Source organism: Oenanthe melanoleuca, chromosome 4, assembly GCF_029582105.1.
Source record: "Oenanthe melanoleuca isolate GR-GAL-2019-014 chromosome 4, OMel1.0, whole genome shotgun sequence".
NCBI classification, from domain to species: Eukaryota; Metazoa; Chordata; class Aves; order Passeriformes; family Muscicapidae; genus Oenanthe; species Oenanthe melanoleuca.
The window spans coordinates 41,526,886-41,553,272 of NC_079337.1; the positions used below are offsets into that span (position 1 = coordinate 41,526,886).

The window sequence follows — 26,387 nt, forward strand, 5'->3', positions numbered from 1 at the left end:
CGGGGCCGCGTCAGCCGCCCGCGCGGAGGAGGGGTGGCGGCACGGGCGGCGCGGCCGCCGATTGGCCAGAGCGGAGAGGGGAAAGGCCGCGGCGCGCGGTGATGATGTAATGGCTTTGTGCGCGCGGCGGCGGCGCCGGGGGCAGCAGCGCTTCCTGCGGCTCGCGGGGGCCGCGCGGGGCTTCCCAGACCCGCCGCGGCCCGGCCGGAGCGCGAGGGGTGAGCGGGGGCGGCGCCGCGGGCACCGGGCGGGGACACCGGCGCGAGCCCCGCGGGACCCCCGGGCTCTGCGGCTCCTCCGGCCGCTCCCGGGGCCTGTGGCGCGCGCGGGGACCCGGCCGGCCGTGTGTCGGTGTCCGCGCGCCGCTCGCCGTGTTAGCGCGGCCCTCGGGAGCTGGAGGAGCTGCTCCCGCCTCGGGAGGCCGCCCGCCGTGCCCCCGGGTATGGCGTGACTCTGCTGTGCCGCGTCGTTCCCTGCTGCACGCAGCCCAGGGATCGGCAGGAACGCGCCCTTCCGAGCCGCGGGGCAGGAGCGCCTGGGGGGCCGGGTGGCTCCGGTGTCTGTGTCACCAGTGCGCCTTGCCGCCCTTGCGCAGGAAACAGTCGCTAACGAAACTGCAGGGGTTTAGTTTCTGATGGTAATCTGAGCTCGCCGAGCCGAAATTCTTGTGGTTTCGGTGGCTACCTTGTCCTGGTTTTATGGAATCTACGAGGATAAAGCGTGGTTGTGGTGCTTAAGCGTTGGGTTTTTTTTTTGTTTTTTTTCAGATTAACCAAGAGTAAAAACTTACACTTTCATGCTTTGCTTTCTTTCTCTCGTAGGCTAAAAAAAATAAACAGTTGAAGTCCTCTTTATGAAACCAATCCTCGGTCAAGTGTAACTTTTGATGTATGGTCTCTAAAGCCCCCCACTATGCCAGCAGCTACCGTAGACCATAGCCAAAGAATCTGTGAAGTTTGGGCTTGTAACTTGGATGAAGAGATGAAGAAAATTCGTCAAGTTATACGAAAGTATAACTACGTTGCTATGGTAAGTAGGTGTTTGATGTCTATCTACCAAATTACTGCAAAAATCATTACTTCAACTGAGGTCAGTAAACTTGCTCATCCTTTTAAATTTGAAAGCATGAGGAAGTCTTAATGTCGAAGTAACGTGGCTTGAACATCTCAATCTTTTAAAATTTAATTTTGTACATAGTACTCTTCAGGTATGATATGGCTAGGTCTATATGGCTGTCATATGTTCAAGTTTTAATTCTGTTCTTGCAGGACACAGAATTTCCAGGAGTAGTTGCAAGGCCTATTGGAGAATTCAGAAGCAACGCAGACTATCAGTACCAACTCTTACGCTGCAATGTCGACTTGCTAAAAATAATTCAACTAGGACTGACATTTATGAATGAGCAAGGAGAATACCCTCCAGGAACTTCAACTTGGCAATTTAATTTTAAATTTAACTTAACGTAAGTATTCAATTTCTCTGCTGCTAAATGTATGTTTCTGACTTACTGAAAATGTATAAATACAGTAGCAACTTTGTTATCTATCTGATTATAATACTTGAATACTATAAATACTCATGTAAGGAAAACTTTTGTCAACCAAACATGCTTTCTTCCCTAATTTCTGTGCAGTCTGTCTTACTGTTGGTAATTTGGTCCAAAATGTTTAGCAGTTTAAGGAAAGATTGTGGAAGGCTTTTTATCCATAGTGCAAGAGTTAGCTCTGTGTTTTCATGTTTAGCATTGCAGAGTGCTTCTGCCTTAACTTAGTTTAACTCTTACTAGTTGTTACAGAAATCACATATTGTTTCTTTATATACTTTTAAGTGGTATGTACCAACACTTGAAGAAAAAGAAAGTAAAGTTACTGAAGTGACTAAAAAAGTATGTCAGATGTTTTTGTTCTGAATTATTTTATATATAAATTATAGTGATTATATAAAATAAATTTATATGTATAACTTATAATTAATATAATATAATTATATTAAAAAATATATAACATATATTAGATATATCTAACGTGTTGGTTAAAAAGCAAGCTGACTTTTACTATATTGGAATAATACCGTGAACTTTATTTCAAAATGTGATTTTTTTTTTATCAGTGATAAAACTTTTTAAGCATAAACCTCACTTTTTCAGAAGGATCAAATGCTTATCTGGTGCTCTAATGATAACTTTAGCTGCTGGTCGACAAAATTATTAGTATCTTGATTTTATTTTTTCTGAAGTAAATATAATTGGTCTGATTTTCATAAGTTGATTATCTGTTGAATTGAATCAGTACAAACACTTCTCACATGTTTAAGTGTGTTTAGCCTTGGGATTTTTGGCAGTTGTGTTACGAGTTGAGAACTGGTCAACTTCATATACATGAGTTAAATTCACAGTCTACAAAGGAGTTTTAGAGAGCAGACCTTTATTTTTTTTCTGCAGATGAAAAGACTTGTTTTCAAAGTAGTTGGTGTTCTTAAGAGGAAAACTGCTGCTGCCTCTCTTGATCTCTGTACTCTTTTAAACAAGCAGTGCTGTGGATTGTCATAAATCAGTTTGATCTGAGTAATGACATGTTCTATTTAGTCTTGTGTGAATTGTCTCTTGAAAGAAAAGTAAGCGCAGATTTAATGTTTTACCTGGCCATATGAATGCTGGATGAAAGTTGCCCATTTTCTTAAATAAAAGAATATACTAATCCTACTAATTATGGGAGAAAAAGCAGTGAATTAGTAACTTCCGAAATTGATCTTTGAAGAAGGGCCTGTGCTACACTTCATTTATTTTCTGAGCTTCAAAAGTCTACTCAATATCAAACAACTGAAACTAGAAGTAGTTTTCCATCTATTTGTGCCAGATGCTGCAGAAATGACAGCTTAGTAAGGCAAGATTTGGGTAGTCACCAAATTACCGTGTTACTAGTTGATGGAAGGGGGTTATAGAAAAATATAAACTCAGTAAGTACTCTGAGGAATTAATTTTTTTTTTTTTTTTAAGTGGATGGAAAACTTACTTATTTTAATCTGTTTTTTAAACACCCTTTTGGGAAGTGGCACTGTGCCAAGTGTTCTCCTCCTAAAGCAAAACAGCTGTTGGTTGTTCCTAGAAGGTATTTTTTTTCATGTGTGTGGTTCCAGCCAGGTCTTGTTTTAATGTGCTTTTAAAGAGCATAATTAATTCTCTAATCATATTATGCACCTGATCAGTACAGAGCAGCAACTAGAATGGAACCTCCTTTTTGTTAAATGGTGCATTTGTTTTGGATGGGTTCTTTAATGTGTTACGAGATAGACAGGTGTTGAGAAGCTGATGCCTCAAAGCTGGAGAACTAATGAGCAGCTGTGTAGGAGGGAGGAAAAAGGATGTAACACATCTTGGTCATGTATCTCTGTGTTCTAAAGAATGATGACTTGCTATTAGGAGTAAGGAATACAGGTCTTTGACTGAATCTAATAGTCAAGTTTGATATATTGTTTGTCTTGTCTAGGTTTTTTGTTTTGATTGTTTTTATTAAAATTTAAAGCTGTACACTGTAGAGACCTTGTGGACTAGTGTGTTGTGAACAGTAAAATTAATTTCATTCTCTAAGTAGATTCATGCTTGAATTATTTTTTTTCTTCGTTTAACCATTCTATGTTTTTGTAACAGATAAAGTAACAGTTTTGATCTGTAATGATATAGATAAAACTTGAAGGAGAAAATAAACTCCAAAAAGTGAATTGCAGCATGAAATCCTTTAGGCATCACAAAAAAAAAAAAAAAAAAAAAAAAAAAAAAAAAAAAAAAAGCGTTAAAGGGAATAAGTACAGAAGTAAAAAGGATGAAACAAATCATAGAGTAATTTTTATTTCATCCACTTAAATTTTAGGTCCAAAATAGGCTTTAAAGTTGAAACACGTTGTTTAGAAAGAAATAGTTAGAATACCTGAATTCTAAGGATTGACTAGATGGAGTAAGTACACTATTTCCAATTTTATTGAGACACAAGTTTTGGTGAACACGTCTACACATTAACATAAGTTTAAATCACAAAAAACTTCTGAGAAATATTATTTATAGAACTAATTCAGTACTGGGATCTGGAGTGTATATCTCATAGTTCTGTAATGTAATGTGTTAATGCCTCAACTGTTACATTCAATTTGTCACAATTCAAGTGATTTATACAGGTATTTTACCAAATAAATTCTATAGATGCACTTTCATGTGTAGGTTTGCAAAAGAGTGGTTATAGGTTACTGGAAGAGGAGCACGAACTATTTATTTATTTATTTTTTTTTTAAATGAGGATGGCAAGAATGGAGGTGCTGGGAATGGTGAAATGATAATGAAGGGTAAAAAATGTTTGAAAAATGGTTGGTTTTGTAATTAACCTGGAATGAAATTAAATTGCTCCTGCTCCGTACTAGTAAAGTCTGTGGAATGAATAACAAAAAAGAAATGTTGCTTCATTGAGGCTTGTTGATTTTGGAAATTTACTTTTCCTCTCTGTTTTTAGAGAAGATATGTATGCTCAGGACTCTATTGAACTGTTGACGACATCTGGTATCCAATTTAAAAAGCACGAAGAGGAAGGAATTGAGACACAGTACTTTGCAGAACTGCTCATGACATCAGGAGTTGTATTGTGTGAAGGAGTCAAGTGGCTCTCCTTTCATAGGTAAATTCTGCATGTTAAGTATTTGAGCTTTCAACATCTGATCCAGGTTTGAATTCTAGAGCTTGGATTTCACGTCTCCTGAGTTTATGTGCTGTGTATGTAGCCCATATCTTTGTTGGTAAGATTGAGGAAATATTTCTGCTGCAATACCTCAAACACTATTTTGTATTGGAGGAATAGAGAGCACAGGGGTTTTACTGGTGTTTTTAGTTTTGGTGTTTATGCAGTAACAAGAAAATCGTAGTGGTGAAAATCACGAAGCTGCTAAACCAGCAGGTGGCGCTGTACACGTGCAAGTAATAACAGAAACATTATTAAAAGCAAACTATTCCTAAGCAATCTTTGAAAAAATATTGTTTAATTAATGGGAGAGAATTATCAATGACGAGGTCTGTAAAGCACTCTTAAATTTTTTTAAATCTCCTGCTAATCTGGGCAGATAAAATTACTTGGTTTGTAAGGAGATCCTTGATAAGCCTTATGCATATATTTTACTGCTTATTCCATCAAAGGAGTCAATCTCTCAAGTAGAAATAGAAATGTGAATGCTAAATCTCTATCAATCTGTCATGGTACGAAAGATTTTTTCAGTGTTAATAAGATTTAACACTTTAAAAACATACACAGTAGTTGTTGTTTAGCTAACTACATGCCAGAATTTTTGTAAACAGCAGTGTCTTTAAAGGCTTATTGCTATGTAGTGCCCTTGAGTTGATGTCTTTAAATGCTAACTTCTAAGGAGGTCAGCAATGTAAAGTGAATGAACAAGGCTGTAAACAAACTTGTCTCAGCTAAAACATGCTTATCTCTCATGTTGTACTGGCGGGTGGTATGTAAATGATTAAATTAGAAAAAAAATCTCTATTCATAATTATTAATAGTTTGAAAAGACAAAGTCACATGGAATTAGAGAAGTATTTAAGCAATAAACAAATTCAAAAATAAGAATCGTTTTGGCAAGAAATGTGTAACAATAGTAGAAATGTGCATATAACATTGATGCAGAAGTCCTGGTTTAGATTTTTTTTGTGGAAACAAGTGTTAGGCTGAGTTTCCAAAGCAGAAAGGTTTAAAAGAAAAGGCAGTTAAAGAAGGATCCTCTAAGCACAGTCATCACTTCCATCTTCCACTTAACAGATGTTTCAACTCACAATACCACTCTAAAATAATCTTACTCTCACTATCTTGCTTCTAGAGTAGCACCTTGGGGAAGAATACTCTGATAAGAACACCTTATATTGTTTCAAAACAGCTACAAAAGCCAAATTAGTATTAAGGTTTTTTCAGCTTCCTAAACATATTATGAACTCTTATGTGTATATTTGTGATTTATACTTGATTACAATAATATGACTTGGATGGTTGAAGAGAAGGGGAGGCAGATTATGCATGTCACTGGTGCCTCAGTAGAGGATGCTATGTAGAAACAGCTTCAGCCTCAAACTGGTGTTTTTCCAATATTGCCTGGTGACTAAGGGCCCAGTGTAAGGTATACCTGAGCAATTTCTACACTAGGGATTCTCTCTAGAGCATAATTAGATTTAGGGTGTGTAATTCCTGGCTAATAGGCTGGTCAAAGTGTAGTTCAAGCCATGTGAAATTAATGCCATTTTTTATTGGTGCAGCTTATGAAGAGTTTTTGAAATGGCTTTATTAATAGAAATCCAGTTTCATCTGTGCCAAAATGAGTTTCTGTTGTGGATTTCAATGGCAGTGTCTTTAGAAGTCCTCTTAAGACAGTTGTGCAACAAATATTTGTCAAACACTGATTAATTAGAGTGTTTAAAGCTGTTGTGCTTTTTCAGACCTTGTTGATATTATCTTGAGCACAAAGCCTTGGAGCAAATGGGTTAAATTCTGAGGAAACCAAAATTACACAAAACTATAAATGAGCATGGGTCATATAAAATGTGCCACAAAGAATAGTGAACAGTTGTTTCTCAATATATCTTTTATTGTGATTATAGGCTATCAGTGCAAACATATGCAGCAGGATGCTCAGTTAAAAATTTGTTCCACTTAGAATCTCCATGCAGTAGTTCTTTGACAGCTGATAAAGCTGTGCTTGGTGGTTGCTGACTGCTGTTGCCTCTGTTTCCTTAAAATGCTTAAATTACTACTAACTCTTAAAATTTGAGTCCCACAGTAAGTGGGAGAAGGGAATTACTCCTTTCTCAAGAGTATGAAGTTAAGGTTTGGTTTTTATTTTCTAGTCTTTGATTTCGTTGAACTTTTATGCAGCTCATTTCTAAGCTCTTTGCTTCTCAAATACTTCTCTTTGTGTGCTTTTTATCTCTGCATTTGATGTAGCTGCCTTGGCATCCTGACATGTTGGCAAGTCTATGTGGATGCACTGCTCTGTCAGATATGAGTGAAGAAATATTTGCACCGTCACCAATTCTTGTGTGTTGCAGTTTCATGGACAACTTCATCAAATCTTGCGTGTATTCACGCTAAAACGTATTTGAGTCATTGAGAGAGGAGGGGAAGCCCTGAGTTTGTGATTTTTATCACAGTCAAAAGAGCTGTGAGTGCTTGATGGTCTAACAAGTTAGGAAGGAACAGCTCAAATACTGATATTGTGGATGTTCAATTGTCTGCTCTGCTGAAGCTTTGAGTGTCCACTTGTATGTAGCCTCCTTCGTCTGCCCTTGGAGAGTCTGTGAAAACATGCTTTTTTGAAAACAAAAGCCCAGATGCTGGGCTGCTGCAAAGTTCCAAGCTAATGTGTTTAAATAATCATTTGTGTCTAACTGATTTTTGGAAAATTTAATCTGTTGGCTTATTTCTGTTAGTGTTATAAAATGAACTAAAGCTTTCTCAGCTCTTGCAAGTTTTGATTTATTTTAGAGGCTTGATGCTTGAGTAGAATTCATTGTTAATTGGCTGTCTGAATTTTTTCTTGATAAGGGAAAGAAGTAGGGGCATGTTTGATCTTTACTCTTGTCTTGTTGCCTAGAGCTATCCATGTTCAGTGAAAAAACAAAACAAATGCCTGTAAGAGGGAGTGCTTGTATTATATAGCTCCTTGGATTGTGGCTTGCTATGCTAAGAAATTCCAGGTGATTATATTAGAAATGATGCATGTTTTTTAAGGCAAGGAAGCCTGTGTGCTTCAGGGTATAAACCAGCCACTAATCACTGTTAGAGGATTAGAAGCAAACTTCTTTAATGAGCAGGTAATTACATAATTGCTCACCGTGGACTTTCTTAGCCTTCTCTTAGCATTCAGCAGTGGCCACTCAAAATTTGTTTTACTGGATCTATTTTAATCTCGGAGTGACAGGTTTTATGTCTGTAAGCTTGGATCTGCTACGGTCTCCAAGTGAAAAAAGTGTGTAATTCTCAGTAAAAATTGGTATTTGTAATAGCTTGCTCACTCTCAATATGAATAGTAAAGGAATGTTGACTTTTCTTGAAGTACTTCCTTCTTTAAAGAAATTAGAAGTGTTTTGAGAGCACCTGTTTTTTATTATTTTATTTATATACATTTTCTTTTGAAGACAAGTCAAAAAAGCTTAATTCTGAAGAGGAATAGCACAAGTGTTTTTTTCACTTTAGAAGTTTTAATATGACTGTTATATTTGAGCCTTGAGGACGATCATTGTCAGAAATCCACTGAGTTAATAAACTGTAGACTCTAAAGGAGTAAGTCTCCATAATCCTGAACAGTGTTTTTTGTGTCTTTTTGAACAGCCTTTTTTGCTAATGTGGCTTTTTTCTTTTCTTCTGTAGAGGGCTTTATGCTGATATGGGCTTTCCCACTGCTTCTCTTCCCCCTCAAATGTTCTAATAAAATTAGACTTCCAAACTACTGTTTTGCCAAGTTTACTACCGTTTTTACTTTGTAAGAGTCAACTGAAATCCTTCTTTATCTCTGGCTCCTTTGCTCCCTGGCCAGTGGCTGTTGCTGTGGAGATTGGAGGCTAGCCAGCACAGCTTCAAAGTACCAGATGCAGTGCAGGATTTGTTCAACATGAAATTTCTGCTCAGAGCACTGGAAACCCCCATGGGAGATTGGCAATAGTCTATAATTATTGTATATCTTGCATTAATGGACTTGAAGCAAACAGTCTATTTACCCCAGTATGTTCAAGGTTTTTCTGTCCTCTGTCTAGAAACTCATAGTAAAAAGATGACAGATAACCTTATTGTATACAAAAGGTTCAAAAAGTAAACTTATTTACATTGAGTGTGCAAGCTGAAGCCTTGAGCCTACATTAGAAGTCATCACTCTTTGTGGATCCTAAATATCTGCAGGATCAGTGGTCTTGTGCTTTTTAACCAATTTGTCTTCTTTACTGCTTATCTCGCAGTTTAAGATCCTATCCATTATTTACCAAATTGAAAAATTCTTGGTTTTGGGTATGACCTTTGTGTAATCAAGAATGAACACAAAGTCTTAAACTAGAAATTCAGAGTTTGTGCTAGCTGTCTGCTTGCTCACTTGAATCATCCCTCAGCTTTATGCTGAAGTTCCTTGAATAGCAAAACTGCTAAAGCCTTCAGTAGTGGCAGCCCTGCTGTGTGTTTTGAAATTATCTGGTTCAATGCAAACTTGATAACATGGAAGAGAAAGTATTGCTTCTCCATTCAGTTTAGTGCATAAGCAGTTCTGCAAGTACAAGGGATCAGAATAGAGGAGTTTCATGGTCAGCTTATCACTAATCTCGTTTGTAATCACTGCCCTCCTAGGCAAAAGCATAACTAGTCAGCACTGCTTTTTGTTGTGGTGTTCAGTCCTGCAGTAATTCCTGACATCTGTCTTTCCTGTGCTTAACCCTCTTCTTTCCTCTTCATAACTCTTTGTAAAAATACACAGTTTCCCCATTACTGCCATGCCTCATTTTTATGTCCTCTCCATTCAATCGAGTTATGGAGGAGGAAGCCTTCCCAAACTCTTCTCTCTACCTCATACACATAATACTACCATTTCTTCTAACGAGTGAGCACTGCTCAGTTGTCTTGCTGTCTCCTGCAGACTTACATGTACACACAAAAATTTTTCCAGCTTAGTCTGTCGTTGCCTCCAGAAAGAGTAATAGTCTACAAGCTATTAAAATTTTTACTTGTCTGTGTGCTGATTTAATTGGAAAAGTTGAAAGACAATTCCTCTTCTTTGTTGCTGAGGGTTAGACTTTCCTCCAGGCATAAACATGCATTGGCTCTGGAAACTCATTAATCTTTTGGATTTCAAGAACTGTAGAAGTCTCTATCTGTCTCAGTTTGTAGTGAGAAACTCCACTCTATCTGAAAGAAACCAGCTTAGGAGTCTTTCTGGTGGAAGTTCTTTTTATCAAATGAAGACCCAGCAGCCCTACCTTATTTCGGGATTTAGAGAAACTCCTATAGGCAGATCTTTTTGCGTCTTCACTTGGCCTCATTCAGACTAAATTAAAATGTTTTCTCTGGAATCTGCAATGGGGCCATTTATATTGAAGTTTAGGGTTTTTTTCATAAGTTGCATTGCATTGAATTTAAGCAGAATATCCTATCAATGTGCAGTGGAGTCTTGATGTTGGAAGTGAGAAGGATGCTTCTAAGTCACTTGCTTATATTGTTTTTGTTATTAATTTGCAGTGGATATGACTTTGGCTATCTGATCAAGATCCTGACAAACTCCAATTTGCCTGAGGAAGAGCTGGACTTCTTTGAGATACTGCGATTGTTTTTCCCTGTCATCTATGATGTAAAATATCTCATGAAGAGTTGCAAAAATCTGAAGGTAAGTTATCTGTTAATGGTTTGGAACAAATTCTGCATTTATAGACAGAGTACATCATGCTTAAAAATACTTTCTCTGTTTTTATTGTCTGCTTTTGCTTTGATGGTGCATATTAAGCATTGTTATCTCAAGCTTTATATATTTAATATTAAAGGCGTTGTTAGAAGCAGGCAAGAGCACAAATCAGTTTTCATAATTGCTTACCAGTTAAAAATATCATGTTGAAATTGTGTTTACAATACTTTGTTGATAGATGATAAACCTATGTTTGGAATTAATTCTTCATTTCCTTAGCCATAAGAATTGATGGGTCTTATATACTCTTATTTCCTCATTGTGCAGTCCACTAAATGATTGCAGTCATCTAGGCAGAGATACTTGCAAGAAGATGATGTGGAAAGGTCTTGGGAAGAGAAACGAAGTGAAGAATGTTTCAGATGGCCCCATAAGCAAAGATAAACAGCAACATATGTTCAGGGCAACATGTGACTTCTAGGAAAAAAAATGAACTAGAAACTCATCTCTCATATCGGGCCAGCAGGGCTACTAATTGGCTTACTCTATGAAGCCTAAAATTTGGATTCCTTATTGGACTGGAGGATGAGTGGGAGCTGGAGCTAAGTGTGTGAAGGGGAAGACAGCAAGTGAAAGATACTAAAGGCACTGTTAACAGCTTTACTTGCCAAAGAGCTGTTAAAGAGTCTGGACTGCTGCTGAGGTGCCTCATCATCTGAGGCAATTGAAGATTTGTTGCTTTTATGGAAAGTAATTTAACTCTCTAGGATTTCTTAATGAAAACCTGCAGGAAGAAAACACTCACCTTAGTAACAGCAAATCCCAACTAAGGAATGGCTTGCCAGTTCATGATGCTGAACTACTCATCTATTTATAGACTTCTGTTTCTTTCTGAGATGAGCTAGCAAAATGAGTCACTTTGAGTAGTATCTTACTTTTGTGGGAAGTGTGTGAATCCTTTGTTAATCAAATTAATGTTGAAAATGTAGATCACCCTTTGAGTTAGCAAGAAAAATATAGTTACCTGTGTTCGTATACAATTGTTACTGGTATAATCATCTGGGCAGGTGGCTGTGTATTAGGGAACATCTTAGAAACACTTCTCCACAGAGGCCAGGAATAAAAATTAAATGCTCCTAAACTTTGGGAGTCTTAAATTAGGGGTGGGGAAGAGCCTACCCCAGAAGGTCCTCTTTTTCTCACTCCTAGTGAAGCAAAGTAGAGCATCTGGTGCCTATCTGGTGACACACTTTGCAAGAACAGAATGTATATTCTAAATTTAGTGACATAGAAAAGGTGACAAATTGATGTTCTGTGTCACTGTTCAGAGGTGACATTCCCTGTGGGCTTGGGAAAGAGGGTATTGTAGTTTCTGGCATAATTAAGGTATAGTTGTGTGTAACCTGTGTTAGAGACACTAAAATTTTTTTGGAAGACAAGAAAAACCTTCACAGGTCTTATTTTGGCAAACCATGAGAACAGGGGTGATTTTTTTTTTTTTTTCAGAGCTGAACATGCAGGTTAGCTTTCCTGCAGTAAATTTTGATCCACTCACCTAACCTACAATCTGATAGTGACAGCAGGGGAAGGGAAATGGACTATCCTACCCCTCCAAATTTACCAGTGATGAAATGATGGTGGACCTGAATTGTACTGAGAGAAGCTGCCTGAAACAAATTACTAAAGAAACAAATTACTAAACATTTAGTGTTGTGACTCTAAAAATGCATGTGCTGTCTCCAAATGTGTGTCACTTTTGATCTTTATTAAATTGCAGTGAATTGAACAGCTGTGCAGTTGTCTTTTATTGACTTGTCTAAGTTATTTTTTGTATGATATAGTCACTGATCTTCTGTAGGTCCCCCACTCTCTGCCCCCACACACCCAAAAAAGATTCTTGGCATTGGAAAGAGAAATAGGCTTCAGAACTGGAAATCTGTTTGATGCTTTTTTTGTGGAAGTTAAGTGATCTGTGAATTTACAGTCTGTTATTATGACTTTACTGACATGCAGATTGAGAGTTGACTTAAGATATTAATCTATTATTGGTTAAACTCATGCTTACATTCTAAAAAGCATGTAGACAGTTCCAAACCTTCTGATAGTAGTGGCAATCCTAGGTAATGTAGATTGGTAGAATTCATTGGAAACTTTTTTTATTTGGGATTTGTACAGAACATTAAGCTCTGTGACTGTGCTGTGAAATGAGAGTTTGAAGTAGATTTGTTGTTGAACATGGTTGTGTGATTATGTAAATTATTCAGTGGCCTTTTTCTTGGAAGGTTAATATTCTGAAAATTTGGGAAGAATTTGTCCTCCAAGAGTGAAGGATACCTGTCTGGAGTGCAAAAATCTTACCTGAAAGATAATAGTCTAATAACTTTCTGTTCTGGTTCTATCCAGGACAGGGTGAATTTTTGCAGTAGCCAGGAGGGGGCACGGCTAGGACATAGAAGTTACTCTGTGACACCTCACATCATTTTCTGGGCCTGGGGAAAGGGCTTGCTTCTAGGTCAGGGTGGTGTGGTGGAGGGAGTGATCAGGTATTATTGTTGGTGTTTCTGGAGGTAAGCAGTAGTTTCTTTTCTTGCACACTCTATCATTAGTATTGTTGCTATTTCTATTTGTTTTCTTATCTCACTGCTGTTTTCCAGTAAGTGGTTCATATTTCTAACTCTTGATCCTCACTTTCTGTGCCTTCAGTTCTCCTTTCCAGTCCGCCACAGGAGAGGGGAAGGGAATGAGCGGCAGTGTAGTTTGGAGTGCTTTTAGTGGAAATACTAACTTGGAGAATACCATTCCTAAACCACGACAGCCTTAATTAGCACCCAGTGTGGGGCATGAAGGGCTGAGATCTGATCAGAGTGGAATGGAAACAAATTTCATCTAAGCATTTGTCCTATTAGATTCAGAGCCAGTGGTCACAATATTGCTTGGTCTACTTGTGTGAGTGTGGTACCCAACCCCATATATGTTTCTGTATATATGCTATGTGCCCATCAGGGTTCTGTTTTTCAGATTAGGATTGCTTTGCTGATGTATGTTGTTTGTATGAACTGGGGTCATGTTTGACTATAATATCAAAGGCAGTGAGGATAATTTGGGATATTCAGTGCTGCTCTCCTACCCTTACCTTGGCACTACCTCTGGGAGTCCATTGCTAATCATACGTAGTCTGTGGGGAGGATAGCTTTCCCCATGTTTTCACTGCCTTTTTCTCCTTCAGGCCTGTTAGAATAGTTTTTGAGAATTTTGAATTTCCTTTGGATGTTAAGGAAAACATGTTCTTGCTCCTATATTGGCTACGTCTCCTCAGTGTGGTCTACACCATGTCTAGAATCAGGACAGAGATTTCTAGGAAGTTTAATCAGAGATCTGTCTGAGGGAGGGCAGTCATAGGTAGCATGGAATGTGGGATAACGTGGGCCATTTTTTTTGAAAATTCTCTCTTCCAGTGTTTTGAGAGTATCACTACAGGACCTTGATAAAGTGACAGAATATTTGCAAGAAGAATGCTGTGGCAACTCCATAAAGAATCAGCTTACTGATTAGTGGACACAGTCCAATGCTAGACAGAACCCTTAGAGGAAGAGAAGGAAAGCAGATCAACAGGTGCTGTGACCACTCAAACTGCAGCCAAACTGGAAGAATAATTCACGTCAGTAACAATCACACCTACACAGAGGAAGAAATCCAAGACCAAGTCAGTTTATATAGTGAGGAATAAAGAAGTGGTGGAGCTCTCACAATAGGAGGAAGAGTCAGGACCAGAGATAATCACTAAATTCCTATCCCTGGGTGAGCTAAGTGAAAAGATTTCAGCTGCCAGTCATGAAAGCCCTGGATGAGCTGGCTGCTCAGATACCTCAATGTCATGGCCCACAGTATGAAATTAGATGGTAGTGAAGCCAAGCAGCTGGTGTCCCTATCCTGATGGGGTTTTGGGAAGAGGACAGAAACTCTTAGCCTCTGGAGGCAACTCCTGTCAAGTCTGAGAGAAAGGTATTTTCTCATGGATGATACAGTGGTGTGCCCAAGCAGATGCAATGCCATGGAGAAAGATGTCTAGTACCTGAGAGAATTAGTTGTGCTAGAGGTGATCTGTAAGGATTCAAATAACAAGAAGATCCAGATTGTGTCCATTATACACAATCCATGTGGCAGAAGTAGTATGGACACACCATTGTCATTCACCAACTTGTTGGCATTGATGTCAATCAAAAGGAGAAAAAACAGTCCTCCAGGTGACAGACTTCAGTAATACGAAGATCATCTCTTTTACTCCTTACCAACCTTCTCCTCCGCTGTGGAAAGAGTGTCCCAAGACTGCAGACAGATTCAAAACACTCAAGCAAACTGGAGAGATGTCCCATGCCCCACCAGTATGGACCAGAGTATCTGCTATTGAGATACACAGAGGCTCTGTGTGTCCTTGGGATAGATTACTGCAGGACCAAAAGGGCATCGTTGGGCTTTAGGGATAGCTGCTGGAGACAGAGGAAATTAGACAGCTGAATAACTTGCCTGGTTTCTCAGAGGACCCTTCTGCTTTGGGACTGCTGAGAGTCAGAGAGCAACAGGTACCAATCTCTACCACAACAGTGCACTGTAGACAATTCAGCACCAACCGGGTACTCTGTGGCCTCCACCCATGAGCTGATTTGTGAACTGGAGAGCCAGGAAATGGTCAGCAAGACCTGCTCACCCTTTAATAATTTTGTGTGGCCTACTGACAATGGACTGTTGTGGCCTGAATGAAGTTGCACCACCACTATGTACCACCATGCTGGTTTACTAGAACTTCAGTATGAAGTGGAGTCTAATTCAGTACCACCACTGATATTGCTAATGCATTTTTTTCCGTTCCTGTGGCAGCAGAGTGCAGGCCACAGTTTGCCTTCACCTGGAGGAGCAGCTAGTACACCTGGGACCAACTGCCCCAGGAGGGGAAACAAAGCCCCATCATTTTCCATGGACTGATCCAGACTGCAGTGGAAAAGGGCGGGGCTCCAGAAGACTTGCAGTACTTTGATGATATCACTGCATGGGGGAACATGGCAGAGGAGGTTTTTGAGAAAGAGGAGAAAATAAACCAGATCATCCTGAAGGCTGATTTTGCCATAAAGCAAAGTTAGGTCAAAGGATCTGCCCAGGGTATTCAGTTTTTAGGAGGAAGCTGGCAAGATAGATGTTGTTAGGTTCTAGGTCAACAGCATAGCAGCTAGCTCCCCACCAACCAGCAAGAAAGGAACACAGGCTTTCCTAGTGGGGAGGTAGGAGTTTGGAGGATGCTTATCTCAGATTACAGTCAAATTATCAGTCTTTTTTATCAAGTGAGAAAAATGATTTAAAGTCCTGAACAACAACAAGCTTTTGAACAAATCAAACGAGAGATTGTTCTTCCAGTAGCCCTTGGGTCAGTCTGGTGTTTCACACCAGAGAAGGTGTGATGTATGTGCTCTGCATGCTGGGGAGGATGGCCTTCCTGAAGCCTCTGTCAGAAGGTACCTGGAGATACTTGAGGCTGACCTCTGGGTTCTGGAGCTGGGGTACAAAGGATCTGAGGCCTGCTGTGTCCCAGTTGAAGAAGAGATCCTGGCATATATGGAGCTGCCTCAGAAGTGACTGGCACCAAACAGAGTTTCTTTTGGCGCCCCAACTACCAGTGCTGGTCTGGATGTTTGAAGGGAAAGTCCCTTGCACACATCATGCCACTGATGGCATGTGGAGTAAGTGGACTGTGCTGATTTCAGATACAGCCTTGTAGACACCTGGGCCAGAAAGCATGATATGAAGTAGGTGCATCATATTCCCTATCATGCACCAGCTTCTGGGGAAATTAGATGGTACAGTGGACTGTTAAAAACATTGAAAGCAATGGGTGTTGGAACCTTCTAACAGTGGATGCTATGTTAAGCAGAGGCCATCTGCTTAGTTAACATCTGAGGTTCCACCAACTGAGCTGCCTTGCCCAATCAAAACCTCCACATACCATAGAAGGGGATAAATCCCCATTGTGCATATGAGCAACATGTTAGGGAAGACAGTTTGAATGAGTCCTGCCTTAAGCAAAGGCAAACCCATCTGTGAGACTGTTTTTACTCAAGGACCTGAGAACACATTCCCCACAGAAGGATGGAGAAATATGATGATGTGTACTGCAAGGGGATTTGATTTTTGGGTAAGAACAGTTTGTAGTGTTGAATTGTATAATGGTTGCTGAATGCTGCTGCCACTGTATGCCATAACTACAGTGGCCAATGAGTATGGAGTGGTCTATGTACACCACTCGTGAGCTCCTGATGCAGCTTGCAATGAACTGACAGCCCTCCTGCCCTGGAAGACATCTAGGATAAATAAAACCTACAGAAATGGATTTAAATTAACAGACATCTCAGAGGGAAGGCCATTGACTACAGAAATTATATCTGTGCTTGTGTGTGTGAATATATGTATGTAGTTGGAAGCTAAAAGATTTGGACATGACATAGTATAGAAAAAGAAATGGATAACGTCCTGGTTCTGGCCAGGACTGGGTGAACTCTTGCAGTAGCCAGGATGGGGTGTGGCTAGGACATGGAGGTTATTCTGGGACACCTCACATCATTTTTTAGGCATGGGGGAAGGGCTTGCTTCTGGGTCAGGGTAGTGTGGTGGAGGGGAGTGGTATTGTTAGGTATTTTTCTGCTGCTTAAGACAGACTAAAATTAGGAAGAGCAGTTCTAGTTTTCATGTTAGTTTGTAGATGTTATTTGAGACTGTTATTTTTGAAGCTTCCATCTTTTTAAACAAAAACCTGGACCCAAACATGTTGCCATGAGATTCTCAGGAATTTTCATGATGTTTGATCTGATTTTCAGTTTGGATTCCTTTATAGCTCCATAAGTTATAATTTTGACTGTTATGCTTTTGCCTCTTTTTGCTTTTCTTCCTGTACTTGAAACAGATTGAGTGCATGGGAAGGTGAACTCTAGACATTCTTTATTTTAAAGCATTGCCTCTGTGCAACATTTTTGCCTTTCAATGCTTATAACAGTACTAAAGATTGTTTTTTGTTAATCTTGCTAGATCTTTAAGAATGTGCATGTGCTTTAGTTATGCCAGTGGCTTTATAAAGCTTAACGAATTAAAAAAAGAGTCTCTGTACAATCATGTGCTCAGAGCATTAAAAGATTGTGGTTACAATATTACATGTCTGTCCTTCAGCTGATCAGTGTTATCTAAAACCAAACCAAAATTTTGACAGCTTTGCTGTCACATGTGGAAGCTATTACTGTTTTGGAGAGGACACTAAAATGATGTTTATTTAGTGACTTTGCAGTTAAGGAGATAATTTTTCACATATGCTTATTGAGAAGATTTCCTTCAAAACTGAAGAAGTTTTACCTTTTAGAGAAGATAGATTTGCAGCTTTGGTGTATTCTCTACAGCCTCTCTGTAGTCTGTCCTTTTAAAGCATTATATCAACGGTCATCTTGAAGGAATTGTTAAGTAATGACATCTGGTTACTGGAGAAGCTGGAACATAAGGAGTACTAGTTTTGTTGGTTGCAGATACAGCTTTATTTAGTCAGTACTTACAGAGAATACTAATACTTTTTATTAGTATCAAAGTTTGATTGTCCTGGTATGCATTTATCTAGTATAATGTCTATTTCAGCCACTGTGCAGGTATTAAAATATGCCTGAGTTTGTATAGCCTCTGTAACATATTTTCCCAAATACAGCTGTTCCATGTTCTAATTTAACTTTTTTCAGCATTTAACAAAATTATTTTGTTTTTCAGGGTGGATTACAAGAAGTGGCTGAGCAGTTAGAGCTGGAAAGGATAGGACCACAGCATCAGGCAGGATCCGATTCTTTACTAACAGGAATGGCCTTTTTCAAAATGAGAGAAGTATGTGGACATACTGTTTTTATTTCCATGATAGTAATGTGCTGTGTTAGTGACATGGAATTGCTGATTCTTCTAAGTCAGTGGTATTTTAAAGAGGTCTCTGGAGGGCTTCAGGGGTCAATCCTTTCTTGACAAAAATGAGACCACCTGTATTTTTACCTGAGTAAGTGTGAACCAGCCTTACTGGTTCCTTGCTTTGCTGCTGTGAATATTTCTTCCCAATTCCAGTCTTGGCCTGACTGTTGGATTTTTTTTTGTGAAGTTTTGTTTTTGGGTGTTTTTTCCTCACTGTTTTGCAGGGTGCCATTTTTTAGGTGGCTGCTGCAATGATTTATGAACTGCTGAAGCCAGATTCCTTTCTGGGCGACTGTACTCAAGCCATTTTTTTTTTTTGTTTGTTTTTTTAGAGCTTTTGCTCAGTATAATATCCACCTGGTGTGTACTGTTGCTTGTGGCAGGCTGGGAGGTGGGGAAGGAGTGTTGATGAACCACTTCTAGCTAAACTTTCAGGGTAGAGATAATATTAAATAATGATTCCAGGCTGCTTTGGAGAATTTCCATGCATTTCTTTTTCCTTGCCATTGAGTGAAGCACAGTTTATCATAGGTTTACAGCAAGGACAGTCAGATCTTAGAAGCGTCACATTTCCTTGCTACTTGTCTGCATATAACAGGAAATACAACAAGAAAATATTAGGATATTTTGCATTTGCAGAACAATCAAATGTCAAACAGGCCTCTTCTGGAAAGCAGTTGTACTGAACAAATGCCAGTGCATCAGAACATGGCATTCTTCCAGCAATTCAACGTCATTTACCATGTCAAAACAGATGGCATTATCAAAGCTCATAGTTTAATCATGTTAAGTACTCCATGCTGAAGTCTGCCTTCTGGAATCCACTCTTTTGTATGAAGGAGAAAATGACCACAGGATTGTGACAAATATTAGGGGCATGACAGCTGAATAGTAAAGAATGATGGTTTAAGCTGGTTTGCTCATCCTAGCACTCTGTTCTGCCTCTTCTGGAATGCAATTATCAAGCAGGTCATGGGCTACAGATGCAATAAAAAGGATTATGTTTCTGGTATGATCCAAGCCTAGTGTGGCTACCTGCTCTCAGCCTGGTATTGTGAAACTTCCACTCTTGAATTTGAAGCAAAATCCAAAGTAAAGAAAGAGAAGCATATGATAATCATGCTTAAGATACTGCCTTTCAAGGTAGTTTTCTAGAGTAATAGTTTCTTTAATGAGATGCAGTTTGTGTTAGGTGGCAAACTGTCTGGTTGAATTTATTTACTGAAAGCTTTTACCAGAAGTAGAAACCTCTGAGGGTTTCTTAGTGCAACAAACTTGCTTAATTAAGCCAACAGACATGGACTTATAATGACTTTTTTTCCCCAGTACTTAAAAATACTCTGCCAATACAGCATTTCTAAATAAGAACACAGTAGTAATCAGAGAGAAATAGATTATAATAATAACATAATAGATTTAATGTAGATTTTTAAAGCTTTTCATTAGACTTCAGTGTTTAAAAATGTATTTCTGAGTAAAAAGACATCACTTTACAGTGCTGTTTGAGGCACAAAATTTTGTTACTAATTACTGTGAAGGAGATGCAACTTGCTTGCTGGGTCTTGGAGTCCCAGCCAAAAAAGTTACTGATCATTTTCTTTCCATCAGGAACATTTAAATAATGATATTACGAGAGTAGAGTTGTTATTTCGGGCTTTTCTTACCTCTTTTATTTCATTAAGAGGTGCTGGGGGCAGTAAAACTTTTAATTAAAGTCCCTGATTCCTACAGTACAGAACTTTCCATCCTGCTAAAAGCAAAGCTTGAAGGAAGTTTTGAGCTGTGTGGTATATACAGGCCTCCATGTTTAGATTGTGTATTGCATCCATCCTGTTCCTGCATACTTTTGCCTGTCATAGATTTCTGATATTGATGATGACTCAGAATGTGAACCACTGGTGTGTCCAGGATTGCTGTGAAGGTTTTTGGGTGAAAAATATTTGTGTATGTGTATGTCTTATTTTTGCAAGATAATTTGTGATTTTGTGCTTGAAAACCCAAGTCTGAAAGGCAGAGTATCAGAATATCGTGGACTTTTTGTCTTCCACTGAAAGGTTCCATTTGCAATTTAGACTTGCAATGTGTAAATGCAGTCTTGGTACAAAATTTTACTGTTCCTCATTAAATGAAGTCTCCTTCGGTGAGAAGCTGAAAATGCATCTTTCTGCATTTCTCTAAACTCTGTAATGAGTTTTGTGCTCATGCTCCCCACCCCCAAACCTATATAATATAAATCAGGACATCTTTATTCCGAGACAGAGTATGGTGGAAACTCCATGCTGAGGAGAGGTAAGGGAATGGGCACTGATGATAGATGCTAAGCATGTGCCTGTAAGAAGCACCATAGAAAGCAGATAGAGAAATACCTTTGTTGCTCTTGCAGATATGTAAGCAGTGACTAATAGTACAAAATTGTGAAAACATTGCATTTGGCCATTTAACTGGGAGAAGTGCACAGGAAGACTGATTGTATTTCTTGACAGATTTAAATATCTGTGTCATATAACACATTGTGATAATGTGTTGAGATTAAGTGTTTTATTATACCAATTATATAATCTTTTGCACCTTGGGATTTGATATCTTATTTAAAAAGCTTAAAAATTTTGAAGCCTTTCTACAGTTCTGTTAAACTGAACCTTTTCTTTTTGCAATAATTCATGTCTCTCTTTTAACTTTTTAGATGTTCTTTGAAGATCACATTGACGATGCCAAATATTGTGGCCACTTATATGGTCTTGGTTCTGGCTCATCTTATGTACAAAATGGCACAGGAAATGCTTATGAAGAAGAAGCCAACAAACAGTCATGACATGAAATGAAAGGCCGTCTTTTTGACCTCCACATGCTTGTATATAGGTTTTATCTCCGATTGAACCCCTTGGACAATTAAGGCTTTTTTCCCCCCCTTTTCTCAGCACACTTTCTTTTCTGCCTTTCTATGTACTAAACTTGACTGTTCCTATCACAGATTTTGATCTTAATATTGATACGTGAAATTTTCTGGGTTACATTTTGGCCTCTTAGCAAGCCCATTTGTAAAGAAGTATGTATAGGATCAGTGTGGCAGAGAGAAGGGGAAAGTTGAATGATAATGAATATTCTGGTAAACTTGCCTACATCGTTCTTCCAGTTTTTTGTCTTTCCCCTCCCTTCTCTAAATTAATTGGCTCTGATTATAACTAACTTCCCCCTTCATGTCTGTTCTTTCCAGTATGCAGGCGTTTTAGCTATTCAAGATTGTGGACCATCAAATTTGCACTTTAGAGAGCGACTCTGACTCAGATCCTCTGTTTTATTTGAAGATTGTTTCGGTTTTTTCTTTTGCCCTCAGCTAGAAAACAATCATCTGCCAAGTTCAGCAGCTTCAAGCTGTATTTCCTTGGTATCTCAACCCACACAACGGGTCTTATTTGCTGCATAATCTGTTTGTTAAAGCAAAACAAACTACTGAAATCATAGTAATTGCTCTTACTTTACTAGTGTTTGGTCATCTTCCAACACATCCTGCACATGTCAACTGCTAGTTGGCCTGCTGCTTTAAAACGGCTCTTTGATGGGGGAAAGAGGCTTGAAAAAACAGCTTTACACCCTTCAGGAAAAGAACAGCTATGAATTTAGCCTTTTTGCCATTAAGCTGAGAGTTGAAGGATAATGGAAAAGTAGGAGTCTTGTAATGGCACATTTCCCTTGATTAACCTCATGGCTTTTATCCAAGTAATGTACACCTCAGATATTTTTTATGAAGTCATATTTATTATGTACTTGATTTCATGATTTTTGTAAGTCAGTTTAGTTGAAGATAAACCCCAAAGATCTGAAAAAAAGCTATTTAAATGAATTATTGAATTAGAAGGACAATTAAATCATGCTTTTTTGTAGTTGTTACGACAGATGTTACAGATATTTGTTGTAAGACAACAAAATATAAATAACTTCAAGCTAATAAAGTTACCTGAGGAGTGTAATGCTAGTTTATTTTTGAGTATATCTTACAATATATTTTAGATATATTGTTTTCAAGGACCCTAAAGTATGTTCTTAACTCTGCATAGCATGTACACAGAGCAGTTGTGCAGGAAGGGTTTTTGGTATTGAATAGCTAAATACTAGCCTGGAATGATGGAATGCATGACATTGTGTGTCTGTGCGTGTGCGCGCGTACGTGTGTTTGACACGGAAATCAATAGCAGAAAAATCTCCAAATGTTCACCAATTACTGTTTTATCTTGTACTTTAAAGCAAAAAAATCAAACACCTTTTTCTCATTGAATTATGATGATGTAAACTGGGCGGTCCTTTTTAAACAAGTAATTTGCATAACAGAGGGTATTTGTTTTTAAAGCTTTTGTAAATAAAGGCCTAAGAAATGTTTTCTTACATAACAACAGACTGGTGGTTTTGTTGCAAAATTTTTCCTGGAATGTGATTAATTAGTCAGTTCAGCTCTGTTTTGTTAGGTATGATCGTTCTGTCCTACATGCTGATGCAGAGGGATCTAACTCGCTGCTCCCTGACTGATTTCACATTCAGAGCAGAATTGTGTTCGTGGGTTTCCAGTCACTGTATTCTTGCTGTTCTGAGTTGGAATAGTTGTGATTACAGTTTACTTCTGAGACATCCTAATCCCATTAGTATTTTTATACCGTTATGCATTAGTTGATGGTGACTTGTTTTAACTTCAGTTGTCTTTGGCTTTAAGATAGTGATAGTGAAAGCAGGATGACTTCTTGCTGTGGCCTCCAGGGAAAGTTTTCACAGACGTGGAATGAAGCCCTGAAGTTTGATGCGTTTGCTTTAAAGTAGTAGCTTTGCCTAAAGCATATGGATGCAGCTATCTGGTTAACTTGAGCAGAATGACTCTTCGAAGGACTTTAATGGGTTTTTGTTTTGAAGTAGGTTTTTAATCGAGGATCAAAGGAAGTTTTTAGAGCCTTCTGAATGTGTGCCTACAGTAAAAGTTCTAGTGCCGATGGGAATGTGCTTTTGAAGTCACTGCTGAGTATCCCATGTGCTGTGCTGTGCTTTTCTTTGCTTCCTATCATAGAATGGTTAGTGTTGAAAGGAACCTCAAAGATAATCTAATTCCAACCCCCGTGCTGTGGAGAGGGACACCTTCTACTAGACCAGTATTTGACTTCAAACAATTCTAGTCTGGAGTTTTCTTCAGTTACGAAAGCGTTTCTCAAAAGCCATTGGTCATCATGAAATGGATTATACTTTATTCTGTGAGAGAACTCTTGGTCTGATCACTGTGATCTGTCTGTTGAGAGTTGATTGCAGCTGGGGAGACATCTGTGCATCATTCATTTCCTTGGCAAAATTAGATTTAGTTTCCATTAAGGAGTGATTTAAATTGTGAATCGTAGATATTATGAAAAAAATAATTTCTTACTTGTAGGACCATTATGTGTAAACTTCAGAGCCTGAAATCTGTTTCCAAAGTGGCCAGCTTTAATTGCTTTTACAAAAATTAATGTGTGGGCACATTTCCAGCTGTCTAGACATGCACCTTTTTGTTCAGAGACAAGAATTCTCTTTCTGGGCCTCTGCTTTTCCCATTTAAAACACACTGTTGTTGAGTAGGTTTGTCAGAAGAAGTGCAATATCAAAATCTGTTATATCTGATCTATTTTTAATCCACTTTTATTTTTACTTCTGGAGTCATATGAGTGTTCCAGGAACCTTATGTTCTCTGTCACTTTTTTTTTAATATATGTAATTTTTATTTTAAGCATTTAGTTCCTTTCCTCATTGAAACTAGGCAAGAAGCATCCTTGAGGTGGAGGAAAGTAGGTCTGGAACACATTCAGAGTATTGAGGGCTTTCTCCCACATGAATTTGCTGATGACCGATAAACTCCGTCATCCAAGATATTTCCCTTACCTTATCTGACTGGTTAGTCCATGTTCAAGAATGGTTCATTCCCTTGCTCTGAAAATCCAAGAAAGTAGCAGGAAGCCTGCATTCATGAACAAGGTGTTTCTGATTCAACTCAAAGCACAGAAAGGTGGAAGCAGGACTTACGACATTGTCTGAAGTGTGGATGAAGGGGTTGTGTTAAGAAAAGCAAAGTGTCTGAAGTTGATTCTGGTGAGGGACAGAAAAGCTTGTACAGGGACAGCAGGAGCAATGTGACACTACTGCTGTGTGGGGGCAGGAGACTTAAAAAGGACATGGAAAAGGCCAAGTTACTCAATGCCTTCTTTGCTTTGGTTTTTACTCTTTGGACCTGCCTTTAGGCATCCCAGGTCCCTGAGATGCCTAGCAAATTCTGGAATAAGAAAGACTTATCCTTGGTGGAGGAAGATCAGATTAGGAATGTAAAAACAAACTGGACATAAGTTATGTTTTAAATTCCCAATTGGTTTTTCAACCTTGAATTAACTAATGACTCATTTAACATGCACTGAAAGAAAACACTTCTTTACTGAAGCAATTTTTAGAACTTCCCTGAAGTTTAATATTCACATGTCAGTGGATTTAGAGTGGTGTGGGTTCATTGCAGTTCATTGACCTGTAAAATAATTAAGAGAAATTTTAAATAAAACAGTCCTCTCAAGATTTTTATTTTATACCACCATGCCAGTGATGGCAAAGAAAGCCAAAAGCCTCCAGTAGAATTGTGGGTATTTGTCTAACTACTTAAAGTTGTTGAGTTTGAACAAAATCTCACAAAGAATAAATTGCAATTTTTACATAGAGTAAAACCAGTTATCTCTGTGTACTTTTCTATTCATACCACGAAGTTATTTTCCTGGTATATCTGATGTTTGGTTCACCCTGACTGATTAATGGGAGATTGTTTTACTTCCCTCTTCCATGAGGGTGCTTATTTGGTGTTTATTTCCCTCCTGCACTACTCTCACACAGGTACTGAAATGAGGATGATTCTCCTGTGTTATTTTAGCAGTCTTGGGTTGGGAATAAATTTGCTCATTCATCCCAACTGTGAAGATTTGATTTCTGTAGAGGCTGGTGTCCTGCCTCCACAGATACTATTTCCTGCCTCTGTTAAGTAGGAGAATTGTCTTGCCCAAGAGTGCTCTTTCCCGTGCTCCTAGGACACTTGTCTCAGTTAACTGTGTTGGATAATGTGAGGGAGAACTGAAGAAGGAGGAAAGGAAGCCTTTTCCTTTCTCTGTGTATCAGGTAGAAGGTGGCAGCAGATGAACATTTTAAGCTGCATTACAGAAAATGTGCTTTATCTTTTGTAGGACAGGGAAGCAGAGCTGAGGTTGCATTAGCAATACCTTTTCTTCTCATCATATAATAGCTGAGCTTCATTCTTGTCCCTCTGCATGCTCTGGGCAGTAGCAGTAGTCGCTATGATAGTGTTTTATATGAAACTGCTGATTTTTACTATTGTATCTATTTGACATACCGACCAGTTAAATGTCTTGATGTGACAGAGAAAATAACTGGAAACAAGTTCCTGTTGTCCAGGCTGTAAGTGTGTGTGTTGTCTATTTTTGCCTTTATAACAGGAGCTTTCTTAAGTGAACTAAGAACTATTCTATTTTCAGACTTTAAAAAAAAAAAAGGAAAGTGACTTCATAAAGTGATGACTGTCAGGAAGTGTTGGGTCTGTTCCAGTTATGCCAATCAGTTAAACTGTGAGCATGCAGAGGGGGAGAAAGGGGAAAAGGCTCACAGCATACTCTTCCAACTGCTGCACTCAAACTATTGGGACTCTGCTTGAGATTACAGTGCTCTGGGATGAAGGATGTGATCAGTGCCTCAAATACTGGATATCAGGATGACTGAGTTACTGTATTTCAGTGATGAGTGACAATTTGGAGAAATGAAGGAATTACCTATCAAGAATCAGCTTTGGGAGGGAGAACAGTAAAGTGAACATAAGTGGTGATTGTACATTTCACAATAAAACACTTTTAATCTGGACTTCTAGGGAAGGGGAGAGAAAGATGATAAATTTCAGTAAAGAATAATTGAAAAACTGCTGAAGGAACATGGCAAGGCTTTCCTTAGGTTATGGCAGGTGGCACTTGCTCAAA

The 26,387-nt window shown here is 38.7% G+C and overlaps 1 protein-coding gene across 2 annotated transcripts; it reads left to right on the forward strand.

Moving 5' to 3' along the window:
- The first annotated feature begins 17 nt into the window (after positions 1-17).
- CNOT7 (CCR4-NOT transcription complex subunit 7) lies at positions 18-22,757 on the forward strand. Of its 2 annotated transcripts, none has more exons than XM_056490871.1 (7): positions 18-218; positions 822-1,029; positions 1,269-1,462; positions 4,497-4,658; positions 10,239-10,383; positions 18,184-18,294; positions 21,053-22,757. In XM_056490871.1, the coding sequence occupies exons 2-7, from the start codon at positions 913-915 to the stop codon at positions 21,179-21,181; spliced, it is 858 nt and encodes a 285-aa protein (XP_056346846.1). In that variant the 5' UTR covers positions 18-218; positions 822-912; the 3' UTR covers positions 21,182-22,757. The 2 variants fall into 2 exon arrangements, with proteins under 2 accessions (XP_056346846.1, XP_056346847.1); XM_056490872.1 differs by lacking the exon at positions 18-218 and adding an exon at positions 261-440.
- The last annotated feature ends 3,630 nt before the right edge of the window (positions 22,758-26,387 follow it).